General features: G+C 47.0%; 3 protein-coding genes across 4 annotated transcripts in view; all 3 read right to left on the bottom strand.

Moving 5' to 3' along the window:
* slc6a8 (solute carrier family 6 member 8) overlaps positions 1 to 3,875 on the bottom strand; it is a 32,597-nt gene extending 28,722 nt beyond the window's left edge. Inside the window, 2 exon segments of the mRNA XM_037104388.1 lie at positions 2,173 to 2,421; positions 2,424 to 3,875. Of these exon segments, the coding sequence (XP_036960283.1) occupies positions 2,173 to 2,421; positions 2,424 to 2,484 (310 nt within the window). The 5' untranslated portion in view covers positions 2,485 to 3,875.
* A 5,167-nt stretch (positions 3,876 to 9,042) lies between these two features.
* slc35a2 (solute carrier family 35 member 2) lies at positions 9,043 to 16,501 on the bottom strand. 2 transcript variants are annotated; one of them, XM_037105054.1, is made up of 3 exons: positions 15,953 to 16,501; positions 15,150 to 15,749; positions 9,043 to 9,911 (listed from the first exon to the last, which is right to left on the bottom strand). In XM_037105054.1, the coding sequence occupies exons 1-3, from the start codon at positions 16,025 to 16,027 to the stop codon at positions 9,834 to 9,836; spliced, it is 753 nt and encodes a 250-aa protein (XP_036960949.1). In that variant the 5' UTR covers positions 16,028 to 16,501; the 3' UTR covers positions 9,043 to 9,833. The 2 variants fall into 2 exon arrangements, with proteins under 2 accessions (XP_036960949.1, XP_036960950.1); XM_037105055.1 differs by having other exon boundaries at positions 15,160 to 15,749; positions 15,953 to 16,492.
* elk1 (ETS transcription factor ELK1) overlaps positions 16,071 to 16,814 on the bottom strand; it is a 15,383-nt gene continuing 14,639 nt past the window's right edge. Inside the window, exon 12 of the mRNA XM_037105516.1 lies at positions 16,071 to 16,074. Within this exon, the coding sequence (XP_036961411.1) occupies positions 16,071 to 16,074 (4 nt within the window). The remainder of the gene's footprint in view (positions 16,075 to 16,814) is intronic.

The raw sequence follows: 16,814 nt of genomic DNA, 5'->3' as shown, positions 1-16,814 counted from the left end.
GAACATTGTAAAGTCGGCCGTAACTTTAATCTGATGCTGATTATTCTATGTACTTGTTCTGTGTGTGTGTGTGTGTGTGTGTGCGCGTGTGTGTGTGTGTGTGTGTGCGTGTGTGTGCCCCAGGTGAGCACGTAGATAAGCAGCTTCATCATAAATCGCTCCATAAAAGGAAGCTATAACCCGCGGCGTGCTCTGAACCTCCATGGGTCCCTCGGGAACCTTTCTGGGCCTCGGGTCGCTGATTTGGAATGGGTAGCCGAGAGGTCAGAGGTCACGAGTCCTGCCTGAACATCAGAGTTCATCAGCAGCTGCTGGTGTGTTCAAGGACACGCAGGTCTGCAGGTATTCCTAAAACAATTAAAGAACTCTCTTCTAACTCTTCCTGCACTCAGGCGCTAATTTTCCTTCCAATCTGCTTTCATATTAGTCTGAGTCTGGACTCATTACTGAACAACTTTATAACTTTATTCTGTGATTTGGCTGAAACTGGGTCGTACTTTAAGGAGAAAGTATTTCCTGGTGTCGTCTGGCTCCAGCAGAACACTTCCCTTGTTTAATGATTAGCAGTGAGCACAGAGTCCCGCTGAGGCTGACATGACATTACAACTTCAGCAAAGAGCTGCTGTGGATGAAAAAACAGGGGAATGTTCCTTTAACGAGGGAGTTTGGCTCCAGCGCTTGTTTGATAAATCAGATGTGAAGCAGCAGTCGGAGGGAAGGAGGTGACCTTTCAGACGGACACAGAGTCAGTTACCAGGACGTCAGTCAGTCTGTAATGTGAGAACTGAAGCTTTCCTCTGTGATTTAACACAAGTCTGACCTCCTCCTCCTCCTCCTCCTCCTCCTCCTCCTCCTCCTCCTCCTCCTCCTCCTCCCTGTCCAGTTGAAACTGTGTGAACAAGACCTTTTCAGGTGACAGGAAACATCCCTTTATCTTCTCCTTCTTTTCTCTCTCTCAGCAGTTTGTTGGTGACGTTTAGTTTCGACAGAGATGAAACTTTTGTTCTGACCGTCTTTGTTAGCTGAACATCTGAAGACGTCAGCTTCAGTTTCAGAACAACAAACAACTGAATCAGCTTCAAGCTTCACCTCAGGTCACACGTCACACTGATTGTGACATCACATCATCACACACACTGTCCGCTCTCAAACGGCCCCTGAACACATCGTTCACTGAAGGTCTGGACTCCAGGGGAACATGAATGCATCACCTCACACCTGCAGCTCTGCAGCACTTCTTCTTGTTCATTTTGTGATCAGTGTCCAAGTTGTAAAGTCAGAGTTAGAACAGTGTGGAACTAAAGTGGCCTGTAAAGACGGACTAGTGAGTAGATGAGTCTCCGTGTTGCTGTGAGGACGTTTAATGTCCCCGACAACCTCTGTAGTCTCATTCAGACACTTGTTAGCAACCGCTAACTGTTGTTAGCACATGAAGAGCTTCAGGATTAAACTGTGGGACATTAAAGATGATTTATGTTGGAGAACAAATGGCAGAATTTAAATACGCAGAATATTACAGATATATTTTCAGTCACAGAATAAAAGTTATTAAAATCTGCGTCAAAGTGTTTCTGATGTCTCATGGCGTCTCCTCTTCCCTCCGCCATCTTGAATTTATGACAATATATTTCCAACACGTTGCTTCGTGTCGGCTTATCGCTGCTGCTTGATAAAAACTGGAACAGAGTGTTTGTTGCTGACTTTTTAAAACTCAACTTTAGATAAAGTCTCACAGTCAACATGCTACAATATCTCACAGTGACTCAGACGTGCAGAGACGGTCACTGAAGGTGGACGTGGACCAGACTGGCTGGTCCGGACTCGGACCTCCAGCTGCTACGATCACTCCAGATATCGTCTGCAGCAGAGCAGAGCGACGACTACGCTGCCTTCACAAACACTCAGAGAAAAACAACTTTCTTCCAGCTGAAGTTTACATCAGACACATCACACTGCATTACCCAGAAGGCACCACCTGACGCTCACCTGTCCCTGCTCTCACCTGCCTGTTTGATGTCGCTGCCCATTAGAGTAAAGTTACAGTAACGTATTTAAACGTAACTTTGACGTCGACCTGAGAACATTAACTGATTGAGTGGAGGCGGGGCTTCAGCTCAGAAGTGGGTGTGGCCTCACCTCCTGCTGGTGTGTGTGTGTTTGTGTGCGTCTCACCTCCTCCGTTCTTGTAGCACAGGTAGGGGAACCTCCACACATTGCCGAGTCCGACAGCGAAGCCCACGCAGGACATGATGAAGTCCATCTGCCGCGTCCATGTCTCCCGCTCCTGGTATCCTGGCCCCGCCCCCGTCACCACGCCCGCCTTCTTGTCCGGTCCGGCGCCACTGGCCCCCGCCGCTGTCGGGACGAGGCTGCCGTTAGCGGCCGCCGGAGGATAACCACCGCCGCCGTTAGACAGGAGGTGGGACCCTTCTCCTCCAGGAGAACCAGAGAGCAGGACGAGGCTGGGAGAGCCTGTTTCTCCATCAGTCAGGAACCAGTCAGGAACCAGTCAGGAACCAGTCAAGGACCAGTCAAGGACCAGTCAGGAACCAGTCAGGAACCTGTCAGGAACCAGTCAAGGACCAGCCAGGAACCAGTCAGGAACCTGTCAGGAACCAGTCAAGAACCAGTCAAGGACCAGTCAGGAACCAGTCAGGAACCAGTCAAGAACCAGTCAGGAACCAGTCAAGAACCAGTCAGGAACCAGTCAGGAACCAGTCAAGGACCAGTCAGGAACCAGTCAAGAACCAGTCAGGAACCAGTCAGGAACCAGTCAGGAACCAGTCAAGAACCAGTCAGGAACCAGTCAGGAACCAGTCAGGAACCAGTCAGCTGCAGTTCAAATCTCTCCTCTCAGGTTCCTTTAATTCTTGAGGTTCTGGTTTGGTCACTCGTCACTTCTCGTCAGTTTCCCAAACCCAGTATAAACCAGTCAGTAAGGCTCAGTCAGTCAGGCTCAGTCAGTCAGGCTCAGTCTGCTCTGGTTCAGTTCTGTTACAGACTCAGTCTCTTGTTTCTCCCTTTAATTTAGCAGCTTTTTTAAAGACTCAGTTTTTAGATGAGTCTCTCCCTCACCTTGTGTTCAGCTCCTGCTGGGCACCAGTTCAGACCCGGTTCAGACCCGGTTCAGACCCGGTTCAGACCCAGTCACAGCCCTGTGTGGAGCAGATGAGTCAGTCAGTCAGTCAGCAGCAGGTGCAGCTCGGTTCCGTCCAGCTCTGCTGCTGCCGCTCCTCTTCTTCTCCTTCAGTCAGATAATAACAAACGTGATTATTCTCATCAGAACTGTGACTGTGAGGTGGATCAGATCCAGAATCTGCTGCTTTATTTATGAATCAGATTTCATCCGGACGAATTAATGAATGTTCACAATCCCAAACATCTAGTAATAATCTGGAGACATTTCTTTCTCCAGGCAGAAACGAGAGCGAAAACGATCAAGTGAAAAAAAAAACCGAGTAAATAAGAACTAAAGAGAATCTCAGCTGTCGAGCAGCGACCTTCAAAAACAATCCACGAAACACTTGAATGTGAGTCTGAAGAATCGCATGGGAACAGAGAGTCACGGAGGAGACGGCGGCCTGCTGGGAGACAGAGAGGACGGAGAGGACGACACGGTCACGGCTCTGCGGCGGGACACCGAGCTGCGCACGGCTTCAGTCCCGGCGGCGGGCGGCGGGCGGGCGGTGCGGGCGGTGCGGGGTGTGGAGGAATGACTGCAGCTCCATCAGAGGAGGCGAGAGGCTGAAGAGAGTCCCGGTCCACTCACTGCGAGCTATTTAAAGTCTTGCCGCGGTCTGTCCGTCCGTCGGTCCGCCGCCGGCTTTAAAAGGAGAAGAGGCTGCTGCTGCCGCTGCTGGTGACGTCACGCGCGCGGCCCCGCCCCCTGTCCCTCGCTCGTTCCCTCTCTCTCTCTGGACGTCATCACGGTCACTCCTCTCTCCACCTCCGCGAGCCCCTGTCCTTTTCTCTCTGACGTCACAGGACTCCCCCTGCACGTGCACGCGCGCGCACACAGAGTTGTAAAAGTACCCAAAAGTCATACTGGAGCAAAAGTCTTAAAGTATCAGATATTACGTGTAGTTTAGTATCAGAGGTACAGGAGAGCAGAGTGAACCGTCATCTAACGCTCCTCTCCAGCTGATGGTGATTCACACAGAGCGAAGCAGCTCCTTCACACAGGAAGCATGAAGAGGCGTGACGTCATGTTGATGAAGGCTGTGTGTTTTCAAGGTGTAACCAGGTGTCCTCCTGTCAGTGGTTTATAATCATATGGATGCTGTTATGATGTGTTATGATTGAGATCCGGACCCACCAAACATCCTGGAAAGAGACAAAGTTACGTTTTCCCCCTAAATTACATAATTAGGCTACATAATCAGCATCAGTAGACTGGAAGCTGTCAGACTCACTCGCAGGGACGGAGGCTGTTTTCTGAAGTCTCACGTCTAAGTCCAGAAGACTGACGAGCTGATTTATATCCTACACAAACACTCGATGAGTTGAAGTTTTTTGCCGGTGACAGACGCCATTTTTCAGGCAGAAATATGAAGAAGAGTTGGGAGGTCAGACAGGAGGTCAGTCAGGAGGACAGACAGGAGGACAGACAGGAGGTCAGTCAGGAGGACAGACAGGAGGGACAGTCAGGAGGTCAGTCAGGACGACTGACTGACGGACATTCATGAGGACACACAGGAGTAAAGACAGGAGGACAGACAGGAGGTCAGTCAGGAGGACAGACAAGAGGTCAGACAGGAGGACAGACAGGAGGTCAGTCAGGAGGACAGACAGGAGGACAGACAAGAGGTCAGACAGGCGGTCAGGCAGGAGGTCAGACAGGAGGTCAGTCAGGAGGTCAGTCAGGAGGACAGACAGGAGGTCAGTCAGGAGGACAGACAGGAGGAAAGACAGGAGGACAGACAGGAGGTCAGTCAGGAGGACAGACAAGAGGTCAGACAGGAGGACAGACAGGAGGTCAGTCAGGAGGACAGACAGGAGGACAGACAAGAGGTCAGACAGGAGGACAGACAGGAGGTCAGACAGGAGGACAGACAGGAGATCAGTCAGGAGGACAGACAGGAGGACAGACAAGAGGTCAGACAGGCGGTCAGGCAGGAGGTCAGTCAGGAGGTCAGTCAGGAGGACAGACAGGAGGAAAGACAGGAGGACAGACAGGAGGTCAGTCAGGAGGACAGACAAGAGGTCAGACAGGAGGACAGACAGGAGGTCAGTCAGGAGGACAGACAGGAGGACAGACAAGAGGTCAGACAGGAGGTCAGACAGGAGGACAGACAGGAGGTCAGTCAGGAGGACAGACAGGAGGACAGACAAGAGGTCAGACAGGCGGTCAGGCAGGAGGTCAGACAGGAGGTCAGTCAGGAGGACAGACAAGAGGTCAGACAGGAGGACAGACAGGAGGTCAGTCAGGAGGACAGACAGGAGGACAGACAAGAGGTCAGACAGGAGGACAGACAGGAGGTCAGACAGGAGGACAGACAGGAGGTCAGTCAGGAGGACAGACAGGAGGACAGACAAGAGGTCAGACAGGCGGTCAGACAGGAGGTCAGACAGGAGGTCAGTCAGGAGGACAGACAGGAGGACAGACAGGAGGTCAGTCAGGAGGACAGACAGGAGGATAGACAGGAGGTCAGTCAGGAGGACAGACAGGAGGATAGACAGGAGGTCAGTCAGGAGGACAGACAGGAGGTCAGACAGGAGGTCAGATGCTTCTCCATGTATAGCTGTTGTATTTTTTTCCTCATATAAGTTGCCAAAGCCAGTTACAGTTACAGTTACTGATGTTTGGTCCTCTAACGTTGTTTGTGGGATGTTTCTCTGTATTAAGTTGAGTGAAGGACCTGTGTAGTTAACTGACCATCCGATCGACACGCCCTCGCTCCGCCGGCTTATCCATTCACGCTGGTTCAGTTCGCCAATTATACGGCCCTGATTCTACCTCCAGAAACGGATCAGCGCCGGAGCGAAATTTCCCCCCTCGCTGCATCTGAAACGTTCACTCAGAGGAGGAGGAGATTGCCCGGCATGCAAACGACAGAGTGAGTGTAGCTGGTGAAACACATTCAGTTGAAAAGGTGCTCTGATCCAGCAGGTAACCTGTAAGTAACCAGTAATAAGGTATCAAAAAATACAGCTGAGAGGAAATATAAAGCAGCAAAGAAGGAAAATACCTCAAAATGAATCATCACTGCAGGCACGCACACACACACACACACACACACACACACACACACACACACACACACACACACACACACACACACACACACACACACTCTGTAGCTGTTCGGTCTGAATCAGTCTGTGCAGGTTCATCAGGTATCAGGTAGTATTATGCCACTGCTTTTCATGTAAGACCCGCCCCCTTCCTTCTTATTGGCTGGTGTCTAACATTCACGAGTTAAAGCCTGCACAGGTTCCAGCTCCTGGAACTCTGATGTCTTGGTCCTGGTCCACCGTCCAGACACATGGTCCGTCTAAGACACTGTGGCAGCAGTGAGCAGCTCCGGAAGACGAGGGACCACGTATTCGTCCGCAGCACAATGCATGATGGTAAATATTGTAAGTGACCATCAGTTGTACACTACTTTTTACGATGCATTGTGGGATACTTTGGGTCACTACATAGGATATAATACAACACAACCAACACCAGAACCAGAACCAGTTCTGATGAGACTGACAACATGAGGAGGGTTTAAAGGTTCAGTCTGTAGTTTAAAGCTTTAGTCTGTAGTTTAAAGCTTTAGTCTGTAGTATGTTAATAAGCAGACAAAGATCCTCATTGGCTGATAAATAAACTAAATGAACAAATTATTTGTTTTCATGATTGAATAAACCAACTGACTTTAAAGGAAAACACAGTTTATACTGTTTTGCTTTGTTTATATGTGGTGGACCCTGCCACCTCTCTAGATTCAAACAGTGTTCTGGGACCTTCTTCTCCTCTGAGAACAGCTTGTTGATTCACTGATGGAGACAGTTTGTATTATCACTCATTAATACTGTGAAGATAAAAATTCTCACACCAGACACACACCAGACAACAGACACACACCGCAGACACACACTGCAGACACACAACACAGACACACAACAGACACACAACACAGACGGCAGCAGGTAGCTGAGGAGTCGATCAGGTGACAGATCGGAGCACTGACACTTCAGCCAATCAACAGGTTTCATCTCCAACATGAGGCGTCCATGTTGTTCAGTTTTCAGGCACTTTTGTATTATTTAATAAGTCGGAACATAAAACCAGGAGCTTGTTTGAGAAGATGATGTTACGTACAGACTGTCTGATTTAAACAGGAGACGTGTTGAACACAGTGTCTGTACACGTAAACATGAAGGTGAGTTTTAAGATAGTCTGTCAGAACGTCACAGTGTCAGACACAAGGAAGGAAACACGTCAGTAAGTCTGACTGGAAAAAACAGCACAGACCAGCAACAAAACACAATAAATGGAGTCTTGCTGGTGATGGGCAACAGTACGTTGTGTTTTGGTGCTGGTTTTTTTTGCTGGTCTATGCTGTTTTTTCCAGCAGGGAATGTATTAAGTTTGATTGAATTCGCCTCACAGTTCATTTCACACAACGTAGAGTAACTGTGGACTTTATCAGCTGCTCTCGTTGTTCTGCAGGAAAAATAACTACAAACACTTATAAAATATGTCACCTCGTCAGTTCAGTCATGGGACCCTGACTAAAGCCTGACATGCAGTCAAGACATCTGACTCATACCTGGCACTGACTCAATGGTCCAGACTTTACCCTGGTAAATGAGCACCATGGTCCCAACTACCTGGTATTGAACAGGACAACTTGACTTTCTGGAAAATGTTTGGGCTGCAACTAATATCTGGAAGAAACTAGACAGGTAATTGATGACTGGTGGGTGCTGACTAATAACTGGAAATCACTGAAGTTGGAGGGCTACAACTAAACATCTGAAAAAGGAACTGGATGTTGTGACTGACAGAGACTGGAGGTCCCGTCTACTACCTGAATTGTGATGAAGGGCCTGACTAATACCTGGCAGGGACCTGCCAGAGATGACTCCAGATTGTTTCTCTTCATCAGATGTTTTCTTGCAAGTGTTCGTCTCTTCGCTGTGTGATGACACAAGAAGATCTGTGGATGTGTTTAATGTCTGCCTTTCTTAACCCGACACTTCACCAGATACAGACTGTGCTTCAGGTGTGTGCTGGTCCTGATCACCTGCAGGCTGAGTCTCTTCTGTCTTCTTCAGTTCAGGAAGGAAACCAGAGAAGCTGCAGCACTGCAGCAGTCTCTGTCTCCACCTGGTGTCTGAACCATCTCACTACATGTCACTGCTCTGCTGGAAAAAAGCAGCATAGACCAGCACCAAAACACACCTGTATTTTGGTCAGCACCATGTTTGTGTTTTGGTGTGTTTCCTGCCTGCGGCCTGAGCTGAGATCAGCAGCACTAACGGGCTCCATGTTAACACAAACCTCAGCTCGGTTCTGATTCTTCATTCATGGACTTTAGTTTAATGTCAGCATTCGTCCCAACAGGTCTGCTTTATAATAGATGTCAGTTCATGCATCAGGTTTGTCACTGAATATTAATGTTTCTGATTTCTGAGGTCCTGAACAAAGAAAACAATGTCATGTCATGCTGACATATAAATATAAGACTTTCTATTTAGAATAACAAATGGTCTGAAATTATGGGAGTAGTTTAATTAATCTAAACTTTTAAATGAATGACCGAAAAGAAAAAATATCATTCTAAACGTGCGTTCGATACAAAATATTTGGATGTTATTGGTTTGAATGTGACTGTCAATAAAGTAAAATAAACTGATGAGGAATTTTCTTTTGAACTTCTGGTGGAGGTGAGAGCAAAGAGAGAAAACAGTCTGTTAATATCATTTACATTTATGGAAACACATTTTAATAAGCTGACTTTACAGATTCTCACTGCACAAAGAAGCTGATCTCAGCAGGTTGAAGTTGATCCTGTGAACACACTGAGAAGATCTGAGCACAAACAGTTTTATCACCAAAGTCAGTTTATTCTAACAGTTTGATGAGTTCATTAGAAAGTGTTTCTGACTCTCTTTAGTGTCTCATGTACAGTTTCAAATAAAACATTCAAATTAAAGCTTCACGTACAAACTGCTGGAGGCTTGAAGGCACCGAGGTGAAGACAAGGAGACATTTAAACAAAGTTCAGAATATAAAATACATTTTAATATGAAAAACTTCAGATTACTGATGTAAACTGTCACAGTAAGAGGACGCTCACTGCAGGCTGATGACGTCACTGCAGTCTGATGACGTCACTGCAGGTTGATGATGTCACTGCAGGTTGATGATGTCACTGCAGGTTGATGATGTCACTGCCTTGCTCTGAGGAACTTTAGTGTCACAGACTTGTTTCCTCTCTAAATGTTTATAGACGTATTATGAAATGATAAATTTGGCTTTTTATTTTGAAATGTAAAACATGTAAAATAAAAAAACAAAAACATAAATAAATACATGGTTAAAAAAGCTGAAAGCTAAATCAAAACATTTACAGTGAACTGAACACTGATTTATTTTTTATATTCAGTCTCTCTGTCAGATAAATGATCAGTAAATGTGATGAACGGTGGAGTTTAAAACACAAACTTTACATTAGGAAGGAATTCAGATATTTCCATAAATCAAGAGGAAGTCATGAAGAGAAGACGAGCAGTACAGTGCAGGACTGAGACGGACCGGAGGAGTGCTGTGATTCTGAGTGCAGCAGCAGATCAGGTTCAGTAACAGCAGTAAGGGAGTGTTTGTGTGTGTGACCTCAGGCAGGACGGAGGCAGCAGTCGGTCCAGACGTCCGTCAGTCTGTCGCTCAGGATCCTTTTTCTTTGGCTGCACATCTGGAGACAGAAAGAGAGAAGAAGAGACGAGGTCAGACCTCCAGACACGACTCGCATCATAGCTGGTCCTGGTCCTGGTCCTGGTCCTGGTTCTCCTCTCGGCCCGAAGAGTTTCCTCACTGTCAGCAAAGAACCACGTCTGAGCTCAATTAAAGGAGCAGTTCACCCAAAAATATAAACCCAGTCTTCCTCTCCTCCTTGATTTAAAGCAGAGAAACAACCACAGAAACATCAGCTGGACGGCAGCGGACATTTATCTCCTTCAGTTTCAGAATGTTTTTATGTAAATGTAATAATGAGACACTAGAGTTGTTCAGACGACGACACACTACTTAACTGTTTTTGTTTTAGAGTCTCACCATTCTGATTTAATTTACCTCTGAAGTCAAACACTGATGTCAGACTGCGTTCCAGCTCAACTGTTAGCCACTGTTAGCAATACCAGCTGATAACAACACATGAGTCTGGACTGAAGCTACATCCTGTCCACTGACTGAGGCTGGACAGTCCTGACTGTGTTAATGACACAAATAAGACAGAAGAGGTAATATCAGTTCATTCTACAGCCTTCACAGCTGATTGTGTGCATAGCAGCCATTTTGAATTATGAGGTTGAGAATGGTGACGAGCGTCCTGGTTTCAACTTTGAATTCAGGATCCTGAAACTGAAGTCAAAGTTCAAATGAACTCTTCACACATATTACTGATATATAGTATAAGTATATGTAGGTCAAGTTCCACCAGCAGATGGCAGCATGATATCCAACAGAGAAGACGGCTTTCAGTCTCCAGTGTTTGTGAACGCGTCACTGAACTAGTATCACAGCATCACCAGACTCCATTAACAATGTGGTGATTTTAAGAGTTGTTGAGTTAAAACAAACTTTATAACGTAGTGAAACTGAGATTCTGACTCATTGTGTCCTTGTTGTAAATTCAGCATTAAATGTTTCAGCTGAAGTTGTTTGTCTCCTTGTAAAAAGTGTCAGTTTGTGCAGCATGTCTGTACCAGCCTGTCTGCTTCTGTGGCTAAAGTGCTAAAGTCTTACCTGCCAACATTGATCAGCTGTTTGAACACACTGTTTACACTGATTTCACCATTTACACTCCATTTATGAAAGAAGAAACATGTTATTGATCTACTGGGCGGCTGTAGCTCAGCGGGTAGAGCAGGTCGACTAGTGATCGGAAGGTCACTGGTTCAAATCCCAGCTCTGGGCAATGCTGAGCTGCATGTCGAAGTGTCCTTGAGCGAGACACTGAACCCCACATTGCTCACTAGTGAGGCCCTGCGATGAGCTGGCGACTTGTCCAGGGAGCACCCTGCCCTCGCCCTGAGACAAGGCTGCAACACCCCGTGACCCCATGGAAAGGGATAAGCGGTTCGGACAATGACATGACATGTTATTGATCTAAACATGTCACATGTTACAGAGACACTAAACAGGAACAATATAGGCGACTTCTTTGTCCCCGTGGAGAAAGTCCCCAGACTCCCTTAACAAATGTGTCAGTTTAGTGAGTTGTTGAGTTGGAGACACTTTATAAACTCTGTGAAACTCTGTCTCTGACTCATTCTGCATTATTTGGACCTTCTTGTTCATTCAGCAAATGTTCTACATGAACTTCTTTCTGTCTTTGAGTAGAAACATGGAGTCTGTTTGTCTCAGTGATGGACGGGTTTGTTTCACACAGAGCAGGAAGTGACATCACAGGTTTATGATGCTGTGAACTGGATCAAAATGTCTGCCTTCTCTCTGTTGCTGACTTCCAAACATGTCACCCAACGTTAAAGGAACAGTCCAACATTTACAGAAATCACCTCCAGATGAAACGATGGACGTCGGTTTCATCTGTTTGTGGCATTTCTTTGTTCGAACGGCTCCGTGAGTCAGAAAGTTAGTTTGGATGAGCAGTTAGAAACGTGGTGCTGGGTTCTGGATAGCGGCGCTGGTTGGCCTGAGAAGACGAGTTCAGGGAAATAAAGTGTGGAAGCTGTTTTGTTGGTTTGAAGCTGCTGAGAGTTCAGAACTGAAGATCTGATTTAATTTCTTCAGATCTGGAAATATTACAAAGATAAATAAGACTTTAAGTCCATTATTAAAGATATTGTTAATAGATCTGATATTTCCAGATCAAATGTTCTGAGAATGATTTGACTGACACCTGCAGTCGTCTCATCATCAGCATTATAATCTTTCCAAAATCTATATTACAATTTTTTAACATAACGATTTCTTCTTTACTCATATTTCAGATTTCTTCCTGAAATCTCCACATTTCTTTTTACATGCTGGTCTTAATAATGTGTCCTGTAAACATTGCTGTTGTAGCTTTATAAGATCTTTTAACATCATTTCCCTACAAATTAAGACAAACTCCAGAGTTGTGATCTCATGTCCTTTATATAAAACTTTACCAAAAGAAGTATGTACAGATTCAGAGGCATTAGTACACGTCAACAATCAAAAGCAAACGAACAGATCAGAGATGAAACCCAACAGATTCACACAGACAAACTTCCAAACAGGAAGAGCAAGTTTAAACATCCTGTAAGATCCGAACCATCCTATTGGACGGTTCTCCTGCTGGATGTGTTTAAACGTCCTGCAGGTGGCGCTCCAGACGTCGGCTGAGACGTCGAGTCAATGTCGAGATAATAACCAAAGAATTCAACAGAAACTGAAACTGTTGATTCCTGAAGATGAAACGAAACTGAAACTTGCTGGTTTGTAATCTTGTAAACTTCAATTCAATTAAAAAATAAATTAAATTAAATAAATCTCATCTCTGCTCGCTGTGAGTCGGCTGAATCTTCAATTCAGCTTTTAATCACTGATGTTTTTATTCTGTTACAGACGAGTTCGTCATCTCGTTAACTCGCTTTATTTCTCATGATAACGAGACAACGAGAGAATCATCTTAAAAAAAAGTGGCAGAGTTAAACTTCATTTTCATCACATTATTAAAAACAACCTTCTGTTCCCGAGTTAATCACCTGATCCCGACGTCACCGAGGGCAACCGCTTCTGACTGAACACAGAGCTCTGATTGGCTGTCAGGACGACCTGGAACAACCTGCTGAGTCCCCCTGCCTCTCCCCCCGCCCACCCCCACCACCACCTCCCCCTCCACCTCCCCCTCCTGCTCCACCTCCACCTCCCCCCCCGTCACCATCAGCCTCCACATTAAATTAAAAACACCTCATATATTAATATAAAGTCCCACAAACCGTCAGCTGGCTGATTTCTTCTTTAGAAAAATAAAAAGTTAAATCATATTCCATCTTTGCGCTCGTTCACGGGTCAGTCCGCCATCTTTGATTCTGATGGTGAGAAAAAACGAGTAAAGTTCTTTTTACACTTTTGGAAGAAACAGAAAACTTTGATTCGTGTTTCGTCTGGACGTGGAGCTGCAGGAGGCGAAGAAGACGACGCTCCGACGACACCATCGTTCAATACACAAAATTATTTATTGTTTCGCAACTAATGTGGAATTATTTATGATGTAAAATGTTGAATGTAAAAACATAGAATATTGATCCTGATGATGGATTCTGTTTGGACGTGATAAAACATTTAATCAACAATTAAAAACGTCCCTGAATGAAACAGGAAACTTCATCTGCATCTTGCAGTATTTCTCACAACAGTTCAAAATGTTCCAAATAATTACAGGAAACATTCAGTTCATCACGACTTCCTGCTCATCTATAGACAAATACTGACTCAGCAGATCGATGGAGGATATTGATCCTGATCATCAGGCTGAGATGTCGGAGACAGCCTGATGATGATTTACAGGTTTAAAGTGAGTCTGAATTGTTTTCACAGAGCCAGGTCTGAAACACAGGAATGTCCCTTTAACGCTTCTGTCATTTCTGTCCTTTGGTGGTTTAAATCAAACGATCGTCCTGGTTGATCCCCGGACACGTCTGCGGCCTCTCTTCACCTCCTGCAGCCGTCTGGAGACTGAAACCACACAAACTTTCCTCCCAAAGTGAAATGTGAACACCACGAAGCAGCTCAGCAGGCCGACACGTCCACGCAGACCGAGTGGACGCACAGCAGAGAAACATTCAGGACGCCTCAGCAGGACGTCTTCAACAAGACGCCTGCAGCAGGATTAACGTTAGAGTTATTCTGGGTGACCGAGTTAAAAGGTGCTCAATCAACGAGCACATCCGCCCTCAGCTCCGTCACACGGTCCATGATGTGTCCTCAGAGCAGGAGACAGAAAACCCTCCGGTCCGTCTGCAGAGCCTCAGACGGGACAGAGTTCCAGCTGGTCTGAGTGAGCTCTGCTAACTGTACACCGCTAACCGCTAACACCGACACAATCATATGGCTTCTGTACAAATGAGAAGAAAAGGCACCGAACACAAACGGACTCACGTCACTGGAGCCGCGCTGGGCCGTCAGATGTTTCCACCGTGCAGCTCGACACGTCCGCTGATCTACGTTCATTCGGTCGGAGCGAGCAGATCATTGCACACGGTTCTGATCCGACCCGACAGATGGTCCGAGGAGCCGCAGGCACTGATCCAGCAGAGATGATGGAAATGATCAATATCTGTCTGCCCGCTCCGACCTGAGGATGATCGGCGATCTGGTGAAGCTGCACTGTGGAAACATTCGGCCTGTCCTCCGTCAGCTCCGCCTGCACCAGCAGGAATCAATATATCGTCAATAATCCTCGTAAGGCTTCTCTTTTCATTCAGTTAGTGAATAGTTTTAAGGCAGAGAGGGCGAGACGACAAACAGGAAACACACATACAGCTGGTGGTCAGGGTCCTCCTCCTCCTCCTCCTCCTCCTCCTCCTCCTCCTCCTCCTGCTGCTGCTGCTGTTGTGCTTTGAGCAGTTAGTCTGTGACGTGGACGGTGGGTGGAGGAGACAGGACGCCTCCCCTGAGCTCTGAGGTGGAGGAGAGGTTAGTGTTTAGGAGGAAAGCAGAGTTAAAACCAGGAGGAGGAAGTTAGACAGTTAGCAGGAGGTCAGCCAGCAGAGGGCGAGGAGACCTTTGCAGAGAGCAGGTGAGGAGAGCGTGCAGACAGCTGATGAACCCAGATTGACCTCTGGACCCCGCCCACAGCAGACAGGAAAGTGAGCACCACGCCAGAGAGAGAGAGAAGAGAGAGAGAGAGAGAGAGAGAGAGTGAGAGTGTGAGAGTGAGAGAGAGACAGAGAGAGAGAGAGACAGAGAGAGAGAGACAGAGAGAGAGAGAGAGTCACTTCACCAGCACTGACTTTGGCAGAAACGCCTCCATCTCGGCGCCTGCGTCCGTCCTCGGCAACGCTGAAGACGACGAGGAAGACGAGGAGGAGCTTGAGGACGAAGAGCCGCCGGCCGCTTTAGGGAGGCTGTACATGTAGACGGCCCCGATGACAAGCCCCGCCCCCGCTGTGAAGAGCAGGTCCACGTGGAAGCCAAACAGGTAGATGGACATCACCGTGGAGACGATGATGGAGAAGGAAGTGGCGAAGCCCTTCAGGATGTTGTCGGCGTACTTCACCACCACGGCCACCAGCAGCCCGCCGAACGCCTGGTTGAATATGACGCACCACACCATGTCCGTGTATCCGAACAGGAAGCCGCGCTCGGCGATGGCGGCGCCGTCGTTCCACCACAGTCCCAGCATGCCGAGCGCCGTGCCGAAGATCCCCAACTGCACGTTCCTCACCCAGACGGATGCTGAGCTCCCTTTCAGGATCTTCTCAAAGTAAACGCCGGCGAATCCCGATGACAGACAGCTGATCACCACGGCAACCAAACCCTCCGTGTAGTTCTGATTGGAGCTGTCTGACACCGACGCCTCCTTCTTCCCCTCCTGCTGCACCTGAAACCACACACTGACCAATCAGCTGTCAGCTTACTCAGCACAGCAACAGGAAGATATGAAGCAAGACGATCGATCAGTAACATCGATCAATAAGTCACGTCTACAGTCATCTTTACATAGCTGACTGACAGGTGTGATGTCACAGCGGTGTCGTAGAACATCAGCGACCACCTCCGTCAGCCTCCAGCCGAGCGTCATACCTGAACGATGGCGACTCCGGCGAACAGCAGCAGCAGAGACACCCACTGAACTCTGGACAGAGACTTCCTCAGCATCAACACGCTGAACAGAGCCGTGTGAGGATCTTCAGCTGGTACGTCACCTGAGGACAGACACGCTCGTTACACTTGTGTCAACAGCAGCTGCTGCCTGATGTCATTACAGCTTCATGACACACCAACACTTTGTGTCAGCTGATGAACCTCCGTCCATCTTCTGTCCTCCTGAACAAATATCTGCGTACCAGCTGATCTCAGGTCAGTCTCCAGTTTTGTCGTTGCTGAACAGTTTAATCTTCTGAAGAGTTTGAACATATTTCAATCACTTATTTTTGACTGAAATGACTTTTTTGTAATTACAGAGACACTAAAGGACAGAACAAAGTACCACCAGGCCAGATGATGTCTGTCTGGAGCTAACTGCAGTTAGCATCTCTCTGGTTCCTCTCAGATTATTCAACTATTCTGGATTATTACAGAAAATAATCTGTGTGTCAGACACAAGGTTCTGATCCGTCCAGGTTCTGTTGATCCAGATAACCTCCACAGATGAAACTCCACTCTGTGATGTGTGAAGCTACATTAAACTGTGTAGCAGTAAGAAAGCTAATGTTAGGCTACAAACAGAACGACATCACGGTCACATGACTGAAACGTCTCCACCACTAAGAGTCTTACTGCACAATTACTATCCAGGTTTCTATAAACTGATCAGTGTCCAAGTTGTAAAGTCAGAGTTAGAACAGTGTGGAACTAAAGTGGCCTGTAAAGACGGACTAGTGAGTAGATGAGTCTCCGTGTTGCTGTGAGGACGTTTAATGTCCCCGACAACCTCTGTAGCTCC

Source organism: Acanthopagrus latus, chromosome 7 (genome assembly GCF_904848185.1).
Source record: "Acanthopagrus latus isolate v.2019 chromosome 7, fAcaLat1.1, whole genome shotgun sequence".
NCBI lineage: Eukaryota > Metazoa > Chordata > Actinopteri > Spariformes > Sparidae > Acanthopagrus > Acanthopagrus latus.
The sequence above is the reverse complement of the archived record's forward strand: the minus strand, read 5'-3'. Positions and strand labels throughout refer to the sequence as shown.